At 40.0% G+C, this 24,075-nt stretch overlaps 1 protein-coding gene across 1 annotated transcript in view; it reads right to left on the reverse strand.

The window, feature by feature from the left end:
- The window catches only part of Prosap (SH3 and multiple ankyrin repeat domains prosap), a 1,027,613-nt gene that overhangs the window by 124,661 nt on the left and 878,877 nt on the right, over window positions 1-24,075 (reverse strand). Inside the window, 2 exon segments of the mRNA XM_071671621.1 lie at window positions 9,765-9,926; window positions 18,835-19,015. Coding sequence (XP_071527722.1) covers window positions 9,765-9,926; window positions 18,835-19,015 — 343 coding nt within the window.

Here is a 24,075-nt window from a genome sequence, read left to right on the forward strand (position 1 = left end):
CAATGCAATGACAGCATTTGTCTTTTGTTTATGTTCTTGGAAAAGTTCAGTAAAGTAAATTCAGTATTAGTGAATATGTTTCCATTATAAAAGTTTGGTTAGTTATATGAGCTTTAGTCTCATTAATTGCCTGTGCCATTAAGGCCATCACCATTAAGTTACATTCACCAACTGAAACAGCTTTACTAAATTAATTTTTTCATACATGTTCACCATTTCCCACATTAGCAAGGTGGTGTTAGAAGCAGACAAAGAAATGGCCTCATTCACACAAATCCTCAATTTAGCTGTTATGTATAATGCACCAAAATCAGAGCACCCTACTCACAACCAAGTTCCACGGACCTTTCAGTGGTTCCCACTGAAGGCCTCATATGTCCTGGTGTGGTTCAACTCAATGACTGCAAGTCATCCCCTATAAATCACTTCTCTCCAATTCACTCTATACCTTGCAAACCTCACACCCTTTTGCATGCTCAGGCCCTTAACCCTCAAAGCATTTCTGGCTCCATCCTTACACATCACCCTTAGTTCCCCCTTTTACTTGTTTTTTTCTACAATTATACCCTTTTAATCATCACTATATATCTACACTATTTCTGGACATCCTTCTTGACTTTCTCATATGTATTACTCTTGCTATTACACCTCTCTCTCTTTCCATACAACTTCTTATTTGATCAACCCTCCTCATACCTCATATTGTCCTTAAACATTTAATTTCCAACATATTCATTCTATCCTTTACATTTTAGTCTCAGGTCCATGCCCCACATTGACCATAAAACCTACCCATTTTTGCACTTAAAAACAGTGACCTTTCTTTCACATTTGTCACTGCATTCAAGATCCTTGCCCCTTGAGGTAAGTTTTTTTTTTTTTTTAATTTTCCAAAAGAAGGAACAGAGGGGGCCAGGTGAGGATATTCCAAAAAAGGACCAGTCCTCTGTTCTTAACGCTACCTCGCTAACGCGGGAAATGGCGAATAGTTTAAAAGAAAGAAAAAATATATATATATATATATATATATATATATATATATATATATATATATATATATATATATATATCTTTTTTTTTTTCAAACTATTTGCCATTTCCCCTATCAGCAAGGTAGCGTTAAGAACAGAGGACTGGGCCTCTGAGGGAACGTCCTCAACTGGCCCCCTTCTCTGTTCCTTCTTTTGGAAAATTAAAAAAAAACAAGAGGGGAGGATTTCCAGCCCCCCGCTCCCTGCCCTTTTAGTCACCTTCAACGACACGCAGGGAATACGTGGGAAGTATTCTTTCTCCCCTATCCCCAGGGATAATATATATATATATTTTTTAATATTCATTTTGCTTTGTCGCTGTCTCCCGCGTTTGCGAGGTAGCGCAAGGAAACAGACGAAAGAAATGGCCCAACCCACCCCCATACACATGTATATACACACACGTCCACACACGCAAATATACATACCTATACATCTCAATGTACACATATATATACACATACAGACACATACATATATACCCATGCACACAATTCACACTGTCTGCCTTTATTCATTCCCATCGCCACCTCGCCACACCTGGAAAACCATCCCCATCCCCCCTCATGTGTGCGAGGTAGCACTAGGAAAAGACACCAAAGGCCCCATTCGTTCACACTCAGTCTCTAGCTGTCATGTAATAATGCACCGAAACCACAGCTCCCTTTCCACATCCAGGCCCCACACAACTTTCCATGGTTTACCCCAGACGCTTCACATGCCCTGGTTCAATCCATTGACAGCACGTCAACCCCGGTATACCACATCGTTCCAATTCACTCTATTCTTTGCACGCCTTTCACCCTCCTGCATGTTCAGGCCCTGATCACTCAAAATCTTTTTCACTCCATCTTTCCACCTCCAATTTGGTCTCCCACTTCTCCTCATTCCCTCCACCTCCGACACATATATTCTCTTGGTCAATCTTTCCTCACTCATTCTCTCCATGTGACCAAACCATTTCAAAACACCCTTTTCTGCTCTCTCAACCACACTCTTTTCATTACCACACATCTCTCTTACCCTATTATTACTTACTCAATCAAACCACCTCACACCACATATTGTCCTCAAACATCTCATTTCCAGCACATCCACCCTCCTGCGCACAACTCTGTCCATAGCCCAGGCCTCGCAACCATACAACATTGTTGGAACCACTATTCCTTCAAACATACCCATTTTTGCTTTCCGAGATAATGTTCTCGACTTCCACACATTCTTCAAGGCTCCCAGAATTTTCGCCCCCTCCCCCACCCTATTATTCACTTCCGCTTTCATGGTTCCATCCACTGCCAAATCCTCTCCCAGATATCTAAAACACTTCACTTCTTCCAGTTTTTCTCCATACAAACTTACCTCCCAATTGACTTGACCCTCAACCCTACTGTACCTAATAACCTTGCTCTTATTCACATTTACTCTCAACTTTCTTCTTTCACACACTTTACCAAACTCAGTCACTAGCTTCTGCAGTTTCTCACATGAATCACCCACCAGCGCTGTATCATCACCGAACAACAACTGACTCACTTCCCAAGCTCTCTCATCCACAACAGACTGCATACTTGCCCCTCTTTCCAAAACTCTTGCATTCACCTCCCTAACAACCCCATCCATAAACAAATTAAACAACCATAGAGACATCACACACCCCTGCCGCAAACCTACGTTCACTGAGAACCAATCACTTTCCTCTCTTCCTACACGTACACATGCCTTACATCCTCGATAAAAACTTTTCACTGCTTCTAACAACTTGCCTCCCACTCCATATATTCTTAATACCTTCCACAGAGCATCTCTATCAACTCTATCATATGCCTTCTCCAGATCCATAAAAGCTACATACAAATCCATTTGCTTTTCTAAGTATTTTTCACATACATTCTTCAAAGCAAACACCTGATCCACACATCCTCTACCACTTCTGAAACCACACTGCTCTTCCCTAATCTGATGCTCTGTACATGCCTTCACCCTCTTAATCAATACCCTGCCATAAAATTTCCCAGGAATACTCAACAAACTTATACCTCTGTAATTTGAGCACTCACTTTTATCCCCTTTGCCTTTGTATAATGGCACTATGCAAGCATTCCGTCACTCCTCAGGCACCTCACCATGAGTCATACTTACCTTAAATAACCTTACCAACCAGTCAACAATACAGTCACCCCCTTTTTTAATAAATTCCACCGCAATACCATCCAAGCCCGCTGCCTTACCGGCCTTCATCTTCCACAAATCATTCTCCCAAACCCTCTCACTTTGCACACCACCTCGACCAAAACACCCTATATCTGCCACTCTATCATCAAACACATTCAACAAACCTTCAAAATACTTACTCCATCTCCTTCTCACATCACCACTACTTGTTCACCTCCCCATTAGCCCCCTTCACTGAAGTTCCCATTGATTCCCTTGTCTTACGCACTTTATTTACCTCCTTCCAAAACATCTTTTTATTCTCCCTAAAATTTGATGATACTCTCTCACCCCAACTCTCATTTGCCCTCTTTTTCACCTCTTGCACCTTTCTCTTGACCTTCTGCCTCTTTCTTTTATACATCTCCCAGTCATTTGCATTATTTCCCAGCAAAAATTGTCCAAATGCCTCTCTCTTCTCTTTCACTAACAATCTTACTTCTTCATCCCACCAATCACTACCCTTTCTAATCTGCCCACCTCCCATGCTTCTCATGCCACAAGCATCTTTTGCGCAAGCCATCACTGCTTCCCTAAATATATCCCATTCCTCCCCCACTCCCCTTATGTCCTTTGTTCTCACCTTTTTCCATTCTCTACTCATTCTCTCCTGGTACTTCATCACACAAGTCTCCTTTCCAGGCTCACTTACTCTCACCACTCTCTTTACCCCAACATTCTCTCTTCTTTTCTGAAAACCTCTACAAATCTTCACCTTCACCTCCAAAAGATAATGATCAGACATCCCTACAGTTGCACCTCTTAGCGCATTAACATCCAAAATTCTCTCTTTCGCGAGCCTATCAATTAACACGTAATCCAATAACACTCTCTGGCCATCTCTCCTACTTACATACGTATACTTATGTATATCTCTCTTTTTAAACCTGGTATTCCCAATCACCAGTCCTTTTTCAGCACATAAATCTACAAGCTCTTCAACATTTCCATTTACAACACTGAACACCCCATGTACACCAATCATTCCCTCAACTGTCACTTTACTCACCTTTGCATTCACATCACCCATCACTATAACCCAGTCTCGTGCATCAAAACTAATAACACACTCACTCAGCTGCTCCCAAAACACTTGCCTCTCATGATCTTTCTTCTCATTCCCAGGTGCATATGCACCAATAATCACCCATCTCTCTCCATCCACTTTCAGTTTTACCCATATCAATCTAGAGTTTACTTTCTTACACTATCACATACTCCTTCCCTTGCTCCTGTCCTCTCACTAACCCCTGACTTTACTCCCAAGACATTCCCAAACCACTCTTCCCCTTTACCCTTGAGCTTCGTTTCACTCAGAGCCAAAACATCCAGGTTCCTTTCCTCAAACATACTACCTATCTCTCCTTTTTTCTCATCTTGGTTACATCACACACATTTAGAGACCCCAATCTGAGCCTACAAGGAGGATGAGCACTCCCCACGTGACTCCTTCTTCTGTTTCTCCTTTTAGAAAGTTAAAATACAAGGAGGGGAGAGTTTCTAGCGCCCTGCTCCCGTCCCCTTTAGTCGCCTTCTACATGTGAGGAATGCGTGGGAAGTATTCTTTCTCCCCTATCCCCAGGGATACATTTCAATGTATATATAAATATACATACACAGACATATACATATATAAACACGTACACATTCATACTTGCTGCCTTCATCCATTCCCAATGCCACCCCGCCACACATGAAAATGCACCCCCCCCCTCACCCCGCACAAGCAAGGTGGCACTAGGAAAAAAAGCAAAGACACATTTGTTCACACTCAGTCTCTAGCTTTCATGTGTAATGCACTGAAACCACACCTCCCTTTCCACATCTAGGCCCCACAAAACTTTCCATGGTTTACTCCAGATGCTTCACATGCCCTGGTTTGATCCATTGACAGCATGTTGACCCTGGTATACCACATCGTTCCAATTCATTCTATTCCTTGCACGCCTTTCACCCTCCTGTATGTTCAGACCCCAATCACTCAAAATCTTTTTGTTTCCATCCTTCCACCTCCAGTTTGGTCTCCCTCTTCTTGTTCCCTCCACCTCTGACACATATATCCTCTTTGTCAATCTTTCCTCACTCATTCTCTCCATGTGACCAAACCATTTCAAAACACTCTCTTCTGCTCTCTCAACCACACTCTTTTTATTACCACACATCTCTCTTACCCTTTCATTACTTACTCGATCAAACCACCTCACACCACATATTGTCCTCAAGCATCTCATTTCCAATACATCCACCCTCCTCTGCACAACCCTATCTATAGCCAGCCCCTAGCAGCCATATAACACTGTTGGAACCACTGTTCAAACATACCCATTTTTGCTCTCTGAGGTAACATTCTCGCCTTCCACACATTCTTCAATGCTCCCAGAAACTTCACCCTCTCGCCCACCCTGTGACTCATTTCCGCATCCATGGTTCCATCTGCTGCTAAATCCACTCCCAGATATCTAAAATACTTCACTTCTTCCAGTTTTTCTCCATTCAAACATACCTTCCAATTGCCTTGTCCCTCAACCCTTCTGAACCTAATAATCTTGCTCTTATTCACATTTACTCTCAACTTTCTTCTTTCACACACTTTACGAAACTCAGTCACCAGTTTCTGCAGTTTCTCACCTGAATCAGCCACCAGTGCTGTATCATCAGCAAACAACTGACTTACTTCCCAAGCTCTCTCATCCACAACAGACTGCATACTTGACCTTCTCTCCAAAACTCTTGCATTCACCTCTCTAACAAACCCATCCATAAACAATTTAGACAATCATGGAGACATCAAGCAACCCTGCCACAAACCGACATATACTGGGAACCAACCACCTTCATCTCTTCCTACTCATACACATGCCTTACATCCTCGATAAAACCTTTTCACTGCTTCTAGCAACTTACCTCCCACACCATGTACACTTAATACCTTCCACAGAGCGTCTCTATCAACTCCATCATCTGCCTTCTCCAAATCCATAAATGCTACATACAAATCCATTTGTTTTTCTAAGTACTTCTCACATACATTCTTCAAAGCAAACATCTGATCCACACATCCTCTAACACTTATGAAACCACACTGCTCTTCTCCAATCTGATGTTCTGTACATGCCTAGACCCTCTCAATCAATATCCTCCCATATAATTTCAAAGGAATACTCAACAAACTTATACTTCTGTAATTTGAACACTCACCTTTATCCCCTTTGCCTTTATACAATGGCACTATGCATGCCTTCTCCAGATCCATAAATGCTACATACAAATCCATTTGTTTTTCTAAGTACTTTTCACATACATTCTTCAAAGCAAACATCTGATCCACACATCCTCTAACACTTCTGAAACCACACTGCTCTTCTCCAATCTGATGTTCTGTACACGTCTTGACCCTCTCAATCAATATCCTCCCATACAATTTCCCAGGAATACTCAACAAACTTATACCTGTGTAATTTGAACACTCACCTTTATCCCCTTTGCCTTTATACAATGGCACTATGCATGCATTCCAACAACCCTCAGGCACTTCACCATGAACCATACATACACTGAATATCCTCACCAACCTGTCAACAATACCATTCAAACCCTCCACCTTGCCGGCTTTCATCTTCTGCAAATCTTTCACTACCTCTTCTCTGTTTACAAAACCATTCTCCATGACCTTCTCACTTCGCACACCACCTTGACCAAAACACACTATATCTGCCAGTCTATCATCAAACACATTCAGCAAGCCTTCAAAATACTCACTCCATCTCCTTCTCACTTCTCCACTACTTGTCATTACCTCCCCATTAGCCCCCTTCATCGGTGTTCCTATTTGACCTCTTGTCTTACGCACTTTATTTACCTCCTTCCAAAACATCTTTTATCCTCCCTAAAATCTAATGATACTCTCGCGCCCCAATTCTCATTTGCCCTCTTTTTCACCTCTTGCACTTTCCTCTTGACCTCCTGCTTCTTTCTTTAATACATCTCCCAGTCATTTGTACTATTTCCCTGCAAAAATCATCCAAATGTCTCTCCTCTCTTTCACTAACAATCTTACTTCTTCATCCCACCACTCACTACTCTTTCTAATCTGCCCACCTCCCACCTTTCTCATGCCACAGGCATCTTTTGCACAAGCCATCACTGCTTCCCTAATACATCCCATTCCAACCCCCACTCCTCTTACGTCATTTGCTCTAACCTTTTTCCATTCTGCACTCAGTCTCTCCTAGTACTTCCTCACACAAGTCTCCTTTCCAAGCTCACTTACTCTCACCACTCTCTTCACCCCATCATTCTCTCTTCTCTTCTGAAAACCTCTATGAGTTTTCACCTTCGCCTCCACAAGATAACGATCAGACATCCCTCCAGTTGCACCTATCAGCACATTAACATCCAAAAGTCTCTCTTTCATGCCCCTATCAATTAACACGTAATCCAATAACGCTCTCTAGCCATCTCTCCAACTTACATTTTTTTTTTTTTTGCTTTGTCGCTGTCTCTCGTGTTTGCGAGGTAGCGCAAGGAAACAGACGAAAGAAATGGCCCAACCCACCCCCATACACATGTATATACATACGTCCACACACGCAAATATACATACCTACACAGCTTTCCATGGTTTACCCCAGACGCTTCACATGCCCTGATTCAATCCACTGACAGCACGTCAACCCCAGTATACCACATCGATCCAATTCACTCTATTCCTTGCCCGCCTTTCACCCTCCTGCATGTTCAGGCCCCAATCACTCAAAATCTTTTTCACTCCATCTTTCCACCTCCAATTTGGTCTCCCACTTCTCCTCGTTCCCTCCACCTCCGACACATATATCCTCTTGGTCAATCTTTCCTCACTCATTCTCTCCATGTGACCAAACCATTTCAAAACACCCTCTTCTGCTCTCTCAACCACGCTTTTTTTATTTCCACACATCTCTCTTACTCTTACGTTACTTACTCGATCGAACCACCTCACACCACACATTGTCCTTAAACATCTCATTTCCAGCACATCCATCCTCCTGTGCACAACTCTATCCATAGCCCACGCCTCGCAACCATACAACATTGTTGGAACCACTATTCCTTCAAACATACCCATTTTTGCTTTCCGAGATAATGTTCTCGACTTCCACACATTCTTCAAGGCTCCCAGGATTTTCGCCCCCTCCCCCACCCTATGATTCACTTCCGCTTCCATGGTTCCATCCGCTGCCAGATCCACTCCCAGATATCTAAAACACTTTACTTCCTCCAGTTTTTCTCCATTCAAACTTACCTCCCAATTGACTTGACCCTCACCCCTACTGTACCTAATTACCTTGCTCTTATTCACATTTACTCTTAACTTTCTTCTTTCACATACTTTACCAAACTCAGTCACCAGCTTCTGCAGTTTCTCACATGAATCAGCCACCAGCGCTGTATCATCAGCGAACAACAACTGACTCACTTCCCAAGCTCTCTCATCCCCAACAGACTTCATACTTGCCCCTCTTTCCAAAACTCTTGCATTCACCTCCCTAACAAACCCATCCATAAACAAATTAAACAACCATGGAGACATCACAGACCCCTGCCGCAAACCTACATTCACCTCTCACTATGACCCGGTCCCATGCATCAAAGCTGCTAAAACACTCACTCAGCTGCTCCAAAAACACTTGCCTCTCATGATCTTTCTTCTCATGACGAGGTGCATAGGCACCAATAATCACCCATCTCTCTCCATCTACTTTCAGTTTTACCCATATCAATCTAGAGTTTACTTTCTTACACTCTATCACATACTCCCACAATTCAATACATTCACCATTTCCTGGATTAGCAAGGTAATGTTAGGAACAGAGGACTGAGATTTAGAGGGAATATCCTCACTTGGCTCCCTTCTCTGTTCCTTCTTCTGGAACTAAATTACATCAGGACCAATTTCCATGAATGATTCCTGGTGTTATCCAGATGTTCTTTGACAAGACAGTCCTCCCAAGACTGTTCTTCCAGTAATACAGCCTTGCCAAACGTGACTTTTCACTAGCAGCTGCACATATATTCATTATAAGATGATAACAGAAACTCATGAACACAGTAGCCAGCAAACTGAAGCTGCTATATGCCGAGCACACATCACAATTCACCACTTGATATGAAAGCAATAAAGGCTTGGAACAACATGTGGCATACAGCATACTTCTAAAAGCACATACATATAATAACTGGGCAAGTGCTTAAAATCATTAACTCTCACATTGGTAGAAACTCTACATATGAGGAGAGAAATTTACACTTGCCAACAAAAAATACAGTATATGCACATACCATACAGTACCAAAAGAAATCTTCCATAAACTTTCGATCCATTACCAAAATGTCTGGTAATCCAACTTCCCTACTCATTAATATACAAATACCCAACCCTCCTCCACTGCCATACATGCTTCAACATACTGGACTCCCAATTCACACTAATATTCACTTTCACACATTCACAAGTCAATCACCATGCCTAACACCCACACTCACCCAGTAGGGTCTTGACAGCCTCAAAATTGTTGGCTTGGACGGCCCTGTGCATGGCAGTGACGCCATCTCTGGTGCGGTAGTCAAGGAGGGCGCCACCATTTACCATGGATACCACCATCCGTGATGGCTTCTTGATCCGTGCAGCCAGTGATAGGGGTGTCTCTGTCAAATATATATAATTAACAATGATATCTTCTGATGACTTAAATTACTACCAAATAGTTTGTGCATTATGTCAGCTCTGCTAATGGTCCAACACCTCAATGGTGGCAGCATGGGGGGAGAAACCTAAAGCCCCCATTTTGAAAAGTAGGGAGGCTCAGCCCCCATTCTGTTTAGACTTGTATAAATCTGTAGTATACAGTGTGTTGTGAAAGCTTTTGCACCAGTGAGCACCCCCACTTTTAAAAAGCTGCTACCATCCCTGCACCTTTTTTTGGTCACTAAAAAATACTACCATAATCAGGAAATACAGTTAACCTCTACACAAGAGAGTGCTTGAGGTAACATATCTTGAAGTGTCTCATTTACTGAAAAACAATATATGCCTTATAATCAAACTATGCAATACTACATACGGTCACTCTTTTAGTTTACCTTAATGAATTTCATGTGTGTAGTGAATTCAATTTGCCTCTTCCATAAATCAAGATATTTCCCAACAATAACTCAAAATTTTCCTATAATAATAAGTGCAGTACCCTAAATAACTTAATAATATATTTACCCTCCCCAAACTTAAAGCTCACCTAATCAAGAGTTAATGTAAACATCAAACTCAATCTCAAACCAAATTCAGAAAACCGATGTCTAGGGCTATTCTAATCCAGTATAAACTGAAACTGTTTCAGCAATCATGATATCAAGAATCAGATTAAATTTTGCCCCTGATCTTCAGAAGAGAAATGTATGTGTTTTTTGCAACTATCATGGCAAAATCAGAAATCAACCCTGATTATAGTTATCCTGAATAAAAGAAAGATAAAGTACAAGAGAAAGAATAAAATCAATAAAATTCCTTTGGTGTTTGCATAACTGACTATCAAAGGAAGAAAGGTTTAAAAAAAAAGAAGGAAAACGTGAGAGGGAAGAGAATTCCACAGATTCGCTATTTGGAGAAAAAGGAGGTATCATAACAGTTGATCCTTATGTTGATGGTCTCCACATAAAATCTATGGGAAGCAGCAGCCTGGTACATGACATGGGTATAAGCCATAGTAGCAGGCACACACACAAACAAAAGTGTAAAACTCTCTCCCTGTAAGACACACACACACATATACACACACACACACACACACACACACACACACACACACACACACGCACACACACACAAACACACACAAACACTCACACACACAACTGGCTAGGGCTGGGGGTGTATATGTATGCATATATGTACAATGGGGCAACACAAGTGATGCAGTGGTTAGCGCTATCGACAATCATGCCCACATAAGTTCAAAACCTGGTCATGGAGCTGGTCCACAGTCCACCCAGCTGTTCATTCTTCCCTAGAGGCCAATCGATAAAATGTATATCAAACGTAGGGTAGGGTGTGTGTGTGTGTGTGTGTGTGTGTGTGTGTGTGTGTGTGTGTGTGTGTGTGTGTGTGTGTGTGTGTGCATACAAACATATGAGTAAAAGACATGGTTCACATATATACAAAAGTTGTGCATATATGCAAGATGAGGTACCACAAGTGGTGCAGCATTTAGCCTTATCAACCAACATGCATGTACACAAGAGGAAAGAACCGTAATGGAGAGCAATGTTGTTTGAAAATGAGCAAGAAATTACTAAAAAAACTGCAGCAGATTGAACCGGGAGAATTTCAAATGTTTATTCTCAAAATTTAATGAACCCCATCCACAATATTGACTTTGAAGCAAATTGCAGGAATACCATTTGCAACCAGCTGTGCTGGCATATGAAAATGTAACATTCATAGGATATGGTTATGCAAAAAAATGTTTATGTTATTGCAGGACTGAAATGTAGTGCTTTGAATTTCAATGGTGGGAAACGAGTGACATTCATACAGAAGCAGGAGAAACAATGTTCTTGCACAACTGAATGAACCAGGTAATTGCTTCCCCATTCAAAGATGATGGGCAGGTCTAAACTTAGAGTAGAGACATGCTCAGCATGAGACAAAGAGTGATTATTACAGTAAGGATGGGAGAGAAAGTGAGTTGAAGCATGTATAGTGGAACCACAAACACAGATGTGAATAGGCTTATAGTTTGAAAAAAGATTTTAAATGGAGAGAAAAAGAGAGTACATAACAGGACAGGAACCTTAAGGACATCACTGCTGCTAGAATATGAACAAGAAAACTATAACAGGTCGAACAGACAGGAAGGTCTGCACTAATTCCTTATGGACTCCAAGTATACTAGTACAGTTTTGGGTATGGTGATCCAAAACTTGTACATTTTCCTCTCTCCACTCTTAACTGAATATGAGGGCACACTTTTTTGGTATACAGAGATACCTTTTGTCACAAGCAACTATAATCAGCATCAGGAAAAATGTCCTGGTTTGCCAGCTACCCATATAACATGAAGGGGGAAGGTGTGGCCCTGGTATTCTCAGACATATGCACTGGTTACTTTCTGCAACAGGTGTGCAAGCAAACTGTGATACTTCTTGAGGCACTAATGATAGTGATACCGATTCAGCTGATATTAAACTGTGATTCTGAATCTAACAATAAGAAAATTATCATGATTATGACATACAGGAAATAAGAATGAAATATTCCAAAACAAGCATCACAAGCAGCTATGGGAAACAGAAGGAAGTCCTCTGAGTTTCGGTTACCTATATGTCACCATGGAAAAACAGCTTCTTGCTGATACCCATGTTATTACTAATATTCTTCAGAAATGTAGTGACAGTGATGATATCCAGATGGATATAGACCTACAGTGTAACACTCTGATTATTCTAATGTATGGATAAGCGGTAACTGTAGGATTATAGAGGAAAGTAATGAATGATTTTGCAAATGATGTTGGATTATTCAATCATGGACCACATACACTTGTGAGTGAGACAAACATTATGAGAATGATGCATAATGAAACATTCTACATAATTCTTATCTGTTATTCGCTACATATTATGCTACAAAGTCTCCAATAGTGTGAAGTGTGAGACATCATATAAAACAAAAACATATGTGCAACTGATGTGACTAAGTGTGATGTTGGTCTTCACAGCCAAGATGAGGAAAGCAGCATCAACTCAGCAGTCATAACACACCCAGTGCACTGCCCAGCTGGTGTGCAATACTAAAATATCTGTATTGCACCAAATAAGGTTAGTTTGTATAAGCCATAGTAGCAGGCACACACACAAACACAAACACACAAGTGTAAAACTCTCTCCCTGTAAGACACACACACACACACACACACACACACACACACACACACACACACACACACACACACACATTTATTTCATCTTTTTTATATTTCCTGCAACTGACAAGGTTACAAAATTTTTGTAAGTTTTTGGGTAAACTTAGGTACCAGTGTGTACCCCCTAAATTTTCAGGACCCAGTCCTTTAAGGGTGAAAGAATAGAGATGTAGAAAAGCAAAAGGAAGGAACTTCAGAAAGCACAGACATGGCAAACCATATCAAATACTTTGGAGATGTAAAGACCATGACAAAGAAAGATTCACCAAAATTCTTAAAAGAGAACCAGAGGTGAGTCACTTAAGTAAGAAGATCTCCAGTAGACCTGGCACCACATAAGCTGTATCAATGAGCTGAAAGAAAAAAAATGGTATTATTTGCACAACATAAGCTGTATCAGTGAGCTGAAAGAAAGGAATGGGATTATCTTCACCACATCAGCTTTATCAGTGAGCTGAAAGGTATGGTATTATAAATATAAAAAACTGAGAATTCAGGATAGTTTCAAAAACTTTGGAGAGAGCACAAATGAGAGCAATATGGCAACTGGGATTAGAGGCATGAGGGATTAGAAAGGTCTTCTTTCTTACAGGTGGGTTACACCAAAGCATGCCTATAAGAAGTAGGGAAAGAATGGGTTTTATAAGACAAAGGTGACATACATAAACAATCCTTTAAGACACGAGAAGATATGACATCTAGATCAGACCCAGATTGCTGTCTTTTTCCCTTGCTTCATCTACATAAGGATTACTGGCATTAAACCCCATCTCCATACCCTCTTTTACTCATATGCAACACTTAACACATAACTTGCACATCTTTATTTCTTTTTCTATCCTCCTTATTTTTCATTATTTCAAAATATAGCAATACAACCATCAAATAATTCTCCGGCACCAATTCAGTGGCACCACTGATTGAGAGGGGTTGAGTGGATCCTAGGACCCACTTGACAGCCATCAATCAACTGGGATCTATCCTACTTCCATAGCCAAAGCTCCTAGGCTTGTTCTTTTTCTATCCATTTCTGTAACTTTTTCTATCCATTTCTGTAACATTTGCAGTCTTAATTTTTACTTTCCTTCGGCTGAACATCACCTGTTTACCTCCTCCCCTGATCTCATTCCTCTCTTTAAAATCCAATTGTCTAAAGCTGCCTCTTCTTTGTACTATCAGATCTGCAACTATAATTTCTACACTTGTTTCTACTCCAAAGGTGAAGTGTGTACTTACAGTAGTTCAAAGACACCTACTGCACACATCATGGATCTTGAGTTTTCTAACTCTGATACCATCTGGCTTAAAATCTCTCTATCCTCTATTACCTCACTTCTATGATTCATTTACTTCCCCCGAGTTTCTCTATGTATAACTCTTCAACTATTCTGACTTCTTGCCATAAGCTCAGCTCTCTTCACATCCAAGAGCTGAGGCATTTTATGCATAGGATTTCAATGTGCACCACAAAGATTGATTATGCTCTAACTGGGGCAATCCTGGAACCGAGGCCTTTTCTTTTTCCCTCTTAACAATCTGGAATGATTGATAAAACACCCTATCCAAGTTCCTGACCATCACAACCAGTATTCTAACACACCTGACTTATTTACCTCAGAACCCTCCCAATATTTATACAAAATTTTTGACCCCCTTGGGGTCCTCTGACACAATCTTGCTTCTAGTAATTCTAATTGGGCACACCCATTCACAACTGTTTCCTTCAAAATGCCAAATTTGGCATGTTGGGAGAGGTTACAGGTTATCCCCACACAACTTCTTAATTGATTTTCCCTGGAATGAGTATTCAATCTCAGGACAGGATGCCTCGTATTATGCTGAAAGCACAGTAGAGGTCATCTTGGTTAGGGTGGAATCCTGTATCCTCTCTTCCAATTATTCTTTCCTCAGTCATTGTTTGATCACTCTTTCTCTTTTGCCTGTTGCATCAGGGACAGTGCAAAATGGATAATGAAACTCTTCCCTTCCCCTGAAACCTATTTCACTTTCATGTGTGGTTGGAACAATTGCAAATCTATTCTTCTAAGAACCAGGTGCACTTTCACAAAAAAAAAAAAGAAGGTGTGCTGACTTGACTTCTGCTGACAAATCTTTTTGGTCCTTACCTAAAAGCATCTCCAACAACTTCTGTAATTCAGCTTTTCCTCCTCTTTTCCAACCTTATCAATCTAATGCTAATTCTCCAAATGCTGCTCTTTTTGGTTCCTTATTTTCCTTTAACTCAACTTTCGATGATTCAGCTTCTAATACTCTACCCTCATCTCCTCCAGCTGGACTTATTCTCCTTGCACAGGGTCTTCCACGTACTTTCCCAAATTCAGGTGGACAAGATATTTGATTCATATGGGTTCTAAGAAGTATTAATCTGAGCTAAAACCAATACTTGGTGGCCTATTTTGCCTCTCTCTAAAATCTCAGACTTCCCCTTCTTCGAATCATGCCTTGGTACAGACCATTCCTGAAGAAAGATCTCTCTAACCCCTCTAATTACTGCCCCATGGTTCTCAATTGTGCTATCTCCAAAGTCTTTGAAGCTTTCATAAGCTTTCACTTTCTCAACACTTAGAATCCCATTCCCATCCTACAGATCATCATTATGGGTTCCATAGAGCTAGGTCTATGGGTGATCTTCTGTCCTACGTAACTCACTTCTGGTCCTCTCTCAGGGTTTTTGGGGAAACTTTTGTCATAACCATTGAAATCTGTAGAGCATTTGACTCGGTGCAATATGTTTTAACTTTCTAGACTCTCTTCCTATGGTTTCACTGTTCTTTCTCTTCTCTAGAGTACAGTTGTTTTTCTCTGGCCATTTCATTACAGTGGTTGCTGATGGAGCACCTTCCTCTGCTATTCAATCAACAATGGTGTTCCTCAGGGTTCTATCCTTTCACCTACTCTCTTTTTCTTCTCTGAATAAATAATCTCTCTTCTGCCTCTAACCTTATTCAATCTTCTGCTGTTGATTCCATGTGACATACTTCAACTCACTTCTCCCCCCCTTCTCCCCTTAATACTCACCCTCTTTCTTATGCTGATCATGTTTCCTTTCTCAAATGGACCTATGCACCATTTTGGAATGGGAAAGTGATGACCACGTACAATTTAATAGTGCTAAAATGCAATTTCTACAGATGTCTCTAAGAAATATATGCTTCCCTTTGTTCAATATCAAAATGTCACAATTCATCCCTGCGATAACATGAACATACTGGACATGACCTTACCCAACATAATCAACAGCACAAAGTCTTCTTACCAAAAACAGGGTGTATTGCATAGGTGTCATAATCTTTTTCTGTGAGCAGGTATTTCATATCTATAGGGCTTTTATTCAACCGGAATACTTAAAGGCTCTTGAATGCCAGATAGTATGTGCCATCAGTCAATGCAGTATACAAATATGAAGAGATTTCCTATAAAATCCAAAGAACAATAAGAAATTGCTGGTCTATTTGTCAAGCTCTTGGAGTGAGAGATATTCTAGTCTCCAAGAAAACTTCGTTATGGTACTTGCAATAATAGCAAAGGCAGCTCATATTACAAATCAAGGTGTAAGCATTGTAGATAAGTTGTACTGTCTTAAACAAGGGAAGGCTGACACTAATTCTTGCACACATTTCAAGTTGCATAAAACCATATGCTGTGATACAAATAAAGGATTCTGACATCATAATCTGGTCAATGCATCAATTGCCCAGTCTTGGAAACCTCAAAAAACTCTAAGTAGAAAGGCAATATAGCTTTGTACCCATTCATGATATTATAAATTTGCTGGCAGATGTTGTCAGAAAGGACAGTTTGCAGATGACTAATTCCCCTCTCTGCGCATATGCATTATCTGACTGTGATTCAGTTAGCTACCCATTCCAACATGGGAAAAGGAGAACTGCTAAAGTTGCTCTCCAATATGCTGATAAGTTGTTTGTAATACCAAGTTTTCTAATGGTGATGTAGATTATTAGGCAATACATGATGCATAAGATAATTTTTGCATCCATTATGGGAAAGTTGGCTTCTCATCACTAAATAAATTCTTCTTCTTTTTTTCTTTTAAACTATTCGCCATTTCCCGCGTTAGCAAGGTAGTGTTAGGAACAGAGGACTGGGCCTTTTTTGGAATATCCTTACCTGGCCCCCTCTGTTCCTTCTTTTGGAAAATTAAAAAAAAAAAAACATAAATTATATGCACATTTATTTGCATCAAGAGAGAGGCTGCCACTCACTACCACCAACCAAACACTCATTCTATTTTCATTTGCTGTGGAGCCATTGCCAAATTAAATTGTATAAACTGGTAAACCTCTGTGATCCTTCCCTTCTTTCAGAGGAGTATGGAAGGACTGTTGTGAATGACAGACTCACTCCTTTGATGATGAAGAAGGCACCAAAGACTGCCAGTACAAAACCTGCATTCTGCAAGTATGAGTAGACCACTAAGTTTCTCAGGAACTGGCCATGTTCCAAGTCATTCATTCTGTGAATTATTGCCTGTTTCTGTAACTGAGATCCTGATAAACGTGGAAGATTAGCAGCATCACACATTGATGGTGAATAGTGACATACCTTGATAGATAATTTTGATCTAAAGCAGTTCATTTAATCACCTTGATATTTCTCATCTTAAGTGACCTTGCTATATCAGAAAAACTTTTGTTAGTGCTATAATTCAAAATGGCCCAATTTTGAGACTTTCTAACTTCTGCTGATTTTTTTATCACCAAAATATAGTCAAAGACATGAGAACAAATAGTCAATGACAAACCAAAGACTTGTTTTTCCATTTATCAGAGAGAGAGAGAGAGAGAGAGAGAGAGAGAGAGAGAGAGAGAGAGAGAGAGAGAGAGAGAGAGGAGAGGAGAGGAGAGGAGAGGAGAGGAGAGGAGAGGAGAGGAGAGGAGAGGAGAGGAGAGAGAGAGAGAGCACTACCTGAAATTCACATTTTTGTGTCTTTTGCACTCAAAATTATTGTTGAGAATTTCTTTTGAATTTGATATTCTTCTTTCAGAAATAGTGAGAAGTATCTAAAGACAGGATAAATATCAAAATTATCCATTCACTTGCAATCATAAGCACAATAAGGCAGTGTGCAAAAAATCTGTTTCTTGTTTATCTGATCCTCAATAATGGCCTTTGACCTCTGGCCACCTCTCATTATATTGAATAAGAAATCTTTTTATCTCACTATAAAGGGTAAATCCTGACTCTAGCTCTTCACCTAATGAAAATATGGCAAATTTTGTCATACCCCCATAATTTTCCCCTTTCAGTGAGAGAGAACTCATCATGAAAAAACATGTCTAAAGAACATGTTCAAATCAAAATTGCTGTCCAATTTCATTTTTTGGATATCAAAGATGCTATCAAAGATGATCCAAGGGTCAAACAAAATTTCGCAAGGGTGTCACTTCATAATCCATTTTTTTGTCCTTGGGTCCCTAACTAAATGGTTCACAATTACTACTCACTACTGGTCCTTGGGTCTGCTTAGACCACTTACACCCTTCAGGCTTCAATAAGTGACTCATGGAACTTTAGTTAATTAAGATCCCGCAGAGTCTCTCCCAACTGGGTGTTGGGATGCCAAGAATACACAGCTGGATTTAAGATGCTCTCACCTCCCGTGTCCTGACAGTGGAAGTTAGGGTCAAGTCCTTTGGCGCACATCTTGCTCACTTTGTCAACATTGTTCTCCTTTACGTAGTCAACAAAGCGCCGGAGGTTGGCACGGGTGTGGAGTGCTCTCAGCGCCTTCTCCTCTAAGTGAAGCATCTTGTATACCCGCCGCTTGTACTTGAGCTGGAAAAAACTATGGATAAACAGCAGGCCCAGATTTGTTCTTAACTAGGGACACTAAAAGAGGCAAAAAATGAGAAAGTTAAGCCCTTTACTGCTCTCTTCAATAAGTCACTTGCTATGGATAATGTTCCAGAGGAATGGAAATTTGCCACTTTCACAATGTTACAACGTTCAATTACCTTACCACCTGTAGTGCATAAACTAACAGAAACCATCATTTGGGATAAGAATGTAAATGATTTAGAGGACCACCACTTAACAAATTATTCTAGACATAAGTTTTGATGAAATCACTCACGTTTGACAAATCTGCTTGATTTCTTTCATGAAATAATCAACATGCATCATGAAAATAATGCAGCCAATGTCATCTATTCAGCTTTTAAAAAAGCATTTGATAAAGTCCCATATCAAAGGCTACATACGAAATTGTATGAATGGGGTTGTACTTTGATGGTTAGAAAAAATGGCTAACTGGCTATAAACAAAATGATTAATAGTCAAGCCTCTGAATGGTTAAATGTAACAAGTGGTGTGCCACAGGGATCAGTCTTAGGACCAGTTCTCTTTCTTATATATACTGATGATATTGATAATAGGCTTCATTGTAAGACGTTTAAATTTGCAGACAAAATCAAGTTGGGAGATAGATAAATCTACATTAGAAACCAAACATCTGTAGCTCCAAACAGACATAAACAAACTGAAGGACTGGGCTAGCAGGTGGCAAATGAATTCTGATACTGAAAAGAGCAAAGTTTTACATACTGGTGGTTTGAATGAAAAGGTAACGTACAATATTATTCTTTTGAGCTAAAAAAAAAAAAAAGGTGAATGAGGAAAAAAGACCTAGGTATAATAATGCCTGGGGATCTAAGGCAAAGCAAGCAGTGCACAGAATCTGTGAAAAAGGCAAAGTTTGTGGATTCATCAGTAGGGCTTTCACATTTAAGTCTCAGGAAATCATCCTTACTCTTTACAGCTCATTGGCATGTTCCCATATCAAATATCACATTCAAAGTCTTAGTCACAATTAATTGGAGAAAGGCACTGACAGAATGGAGGAACAAATCCTATAAGAACTAACTAAATGAATTAAATTCATTAAGCTTAAAAAATATAAATTTAAGAGGCAATCTAAGTCATCAAAATCATTAAATGTTTAATAATAATAATGAGCTACCCAAGCATAGGTTAATCTGATTAATCTAATTTCACTCATAGTAATTCATATAAACTCATGGGTAAGCATTTTAACTTAAATGAAGAGAAGTACTTTTTCTTCAACAAAATCTTTAACATATGGAATAATTTACCAATCAAAGTAGTTGTTAAAACACAGACTTTATAATTATTTTGCTTCAAATCCATGACTAATATTATTTGCAACTCCTTTGCTATGCACAAAATTTACAGATCTTCCTCTTTGAAAAAATATTTCTACTCCTACCACATTAATCCAAGAGTTTCTGCATTTTCCACTGCCAAAAACAGCCTCGTTAGTACCCAACAGACTGTTCCTATTTGAAATCAGTTGCTGGATTATGCTTTGAAATTCTGATCAAGGGTCAGGTTTGAGGGAACTCTGGTCCAGGATGGAGTTTGAGGGAGCACTAGACCAGGCTGAGTATCTAGGCAACTCTGGTCCACGGTAAGGTATCTAAGCAGCTCTGGTCCTGACTGGGTATGTGAGGAGCACTGATCATGGTTGGGTATCTGGCCAGGGCCCTACTTACTCTAATCTGGGCAGCTCTGGTCCAGGCTAGACATGAAAGGAATGCTGGTGCAGGCTGAGTATCAAGGGAGCACTGGTTGAATTTGCTTGTATGTGAAGCTCTAATTAGAGCTAGTTTTATGTACAGCTTGGAAGGGTGTACTTATGTGTAAAGATTTTAGATGGTTTTGGTTGCATGTAAATATCTAACAGAGTTTGGCTGTTTGTATAGTTTTGGTTGGATGTGGTTGCATGTGAAGCTCTGCTTGTACTTTCTTGTAGATAAATTTTTGGTTTCATGTGGTTGTGCATAAGGTTTTTGTCTGGTTGCAATTTCTAAGCATACTTTTGGTAAGACAAACTTGTATGTGGACTTCAGACTGGATGTGGTTATGTGTGGAACTCTAGCTGGGTGTGCTTTTGTGCAGATCTCTAAATGGGTTTGGTTTAATATGGAGCCTTTGCTGCATTTGGTTATGCAGACATCTCTGTTTGGGTCTTGAAGGAGGAAAGGAAGGGATATGACTGAAAAGCTGTACGAAGTTGTTTTTAAAAATACATCATCTTTGGGCAGGAATATCTTAACACTAGAACTGAGTAAAAGACATGCATTCATTATGTGAGATAAGAATATGACCACCACATGATACCAATCAGTATGATATGTCAGAATGATAACAAGAGCTCTGTTGGGTGTCCAATACTTTGCCATACATGTAAAATTATGGGAAGGTTTACAGAACATGGATATCTTTAATCTAACTTTTGATGTTGTCTAGAGACTGTATCAAAGAATTTAACATGCTGATGGAGCTACTGTAAACCCAAAAGTACCTTTGTCCATTGTCTATGACTTGACCTTTGTCAAATAGACAAATGACCTTTGTCTATGATAGCCTTGCTTTTGATCTAACCCTTAAGGTTTGCATCAAATGCCAGACTTTCATTCCTAAGGACCATACCTCTGTGCTCAAATGAAGGATGTAACTTCCCAGTGGTAAGCCATGGATGGGTGAGACTTGAGTGTTTCCTTTAAAGGCTGACATATCGCCAACATCAAGTCCTGACTCTTATCATTGCCAAGTGAAGCACTTTGCAATCACTTCCAAATGCAGCAAGACTAAGTGAGATTTATCATATGTTTCTGTCAGCAGGTCTGTGTAGGAAATTCATAAATGTCATCTATCCAATACCCTCACTTTCAAGTCCATTATTCTATCCATTCTCATCCTAAATTTTCCAATGAAAATGTAGACCCCTTTGGGTTGGATATTTCAAGCAAGGATCAGCTCAACATGAAGACACTAAACACACACAAACTGGTAACAATATCCATATGGGGCACCTCTGTATCAAAAATGTAAGGGTCATCTGCTATCATTTTTATGGTAGATGTCAAGTACCATGCTGGTCCTGGACAACCTCTGTTTTCCACTAGCCCATTGTGAAGACAACCCCCTACCCTATCAACTGACATGGTTGAAACAAAGTTAGCAACATTCCCTCTTCCATTCTGAGAGAAAGGACTTAATTCTTTCAGCATGACAGGGTACCCATTCAGCACAATCATATAACCCTACAGTATGATGACCAGGTCAAAGGTCAAGCTCAAGGAGTTAAGGAAGCTTTCACTGTAATGACTAAGACTCTTTATCTATATATTCATTGTCAAGATAAGTGGTTCCCCACACTTCTGAAAGATTGGCTCAACACAGTTGATTAAAGGAACTCATGATCCACTTTTTGATTTGCCACGCTGGGATCATGTTTACATTAGGCTTAACAAGCAAATCGTCTTTACTAATACATATTAGCCTGTTGCTGTGACAAGCCATTATAAAATAATAAAAATGGAAAACTGATACAAACAATAACTGTCATAAAAAGACAATCTAGGGGAATTATTAGCAAACACTTTGCATGGACCACTAGTAGTCTAGATAAGTTAAAGTCCTCCTCCCACTGAGCCTATGCCCTCTCCTATATTTTCCTTGCACAAGGTCTTCCAAGTACTTAAGGTCCATATTGCATAACTCCTCAAATCCTTGCTCACCTATTTCATGCTTGTCTACAAGCCCTTTCTACATACTTTAACTCACTTACCCTACTCTACTCACACAAAAAGTCCTTCTCTTCCTTGTACTGGTCATGTATCCTGTCTTAATTCAGACCTATGAAATATCCTAAAATGGGAATGCAGTAACCTGGTTAAATTCACCAGTACTAAAATTCAACCACTAAACTTAACTCTTTCAAGGCATCTCTCCTTTCCCTCTATCCAGTATCACAATTCATTAATTTCATAACATAAACAAGATAGGCATAACCATATCTGCCAAACCATGCTGAAAAACCCACATAATCAACACTGCAAATATTTTTTCCTGTTAGCAGTTATTTCATACATACCTACAAGGGTCTTACTCATCCCATCGTGGAATACTGTCCACATCTTTATGGTGGCTCTTCCTCCACCACTTTATAAGCCAGAGTGGAATCAAAAGCCATCTGTCTCATTAATTCTCCAAGCATCAACCCTCTTGGAGTTATCTTGGAGTAGTTTTTAGGGGATTTCTACACACACTACCCAGATGGGCCCAGAATACTGGAGGTTGCTGGCCAACTAAGCTCTTAGAAAGTGCAGCCCACAGGCCCACATAGCCTCACAGCTGGTCTGGTACACTTTTTGAATACTTGTCTAGGGTCTTCTTAAATATCTTTACTGATCATCTTATGGTGTTTCTGATGATTGCAGAAAAATTGATGGAGAGACTTGGTCCCAAGATGTTTAAAGATTTCTTTCTTTCATTCATAATGTGCCTTTTGATATTTGAGGTACTATTTTGGGGCCTTCCATGCCTAATGTGCCTGTAAGAAATTACATCCAAGTGTAGGTTGGGACCATACGTTCTAGGATTTTCCAAGTGTAGATGATGGTCTACCTATCCCATCTATACTCCAGAGAGTACAGCCTCAATAATCTTAGCCATTCCCAGTAACTCAGTTCCTTTACATCAATATAGGCCATGAATGATCTCTGGACACCTTTTTATTCTGCACTTTCAACCCATCTTGTTGGGTGAAGTTAGCATACAACATTATCATCCTTGGGAGAGAATTAGTGCCTTGAAGTGTCAATATTGATTTTTTCTTCTTGAAAGTTCTCAGGATCCATTGTACTGTCATTTTAGTGGAGGCAACTGTTGTTTTGTTGTTTCCACTGAAGGTAAGGTCGTCAGACAATGTTATTCCACAGTTTATCACAGTGTCTCTTTACATCCAGCATTCTGTGCTATTCTTCATCTCTTCATTTTCTCCTTATGAAGGAGTTGAAACATATCACATT

This window comes from Panulirus ornatus, chromosome 16 (assembly GCF_036320965.1).
Source record: "Panulirus ornatus isolate Po-2019 chromosome 16, ASM3632096v1, whole genome shotgun sequence".
In the NCBI taxonomy this organism is placed as follows: domain Eukaryota; kingdom Metazoa; phylum Arthropoda; class Malacostraca; order Decapoda; family Palinuridae; genus Panulirus; species Panulirus ornatus.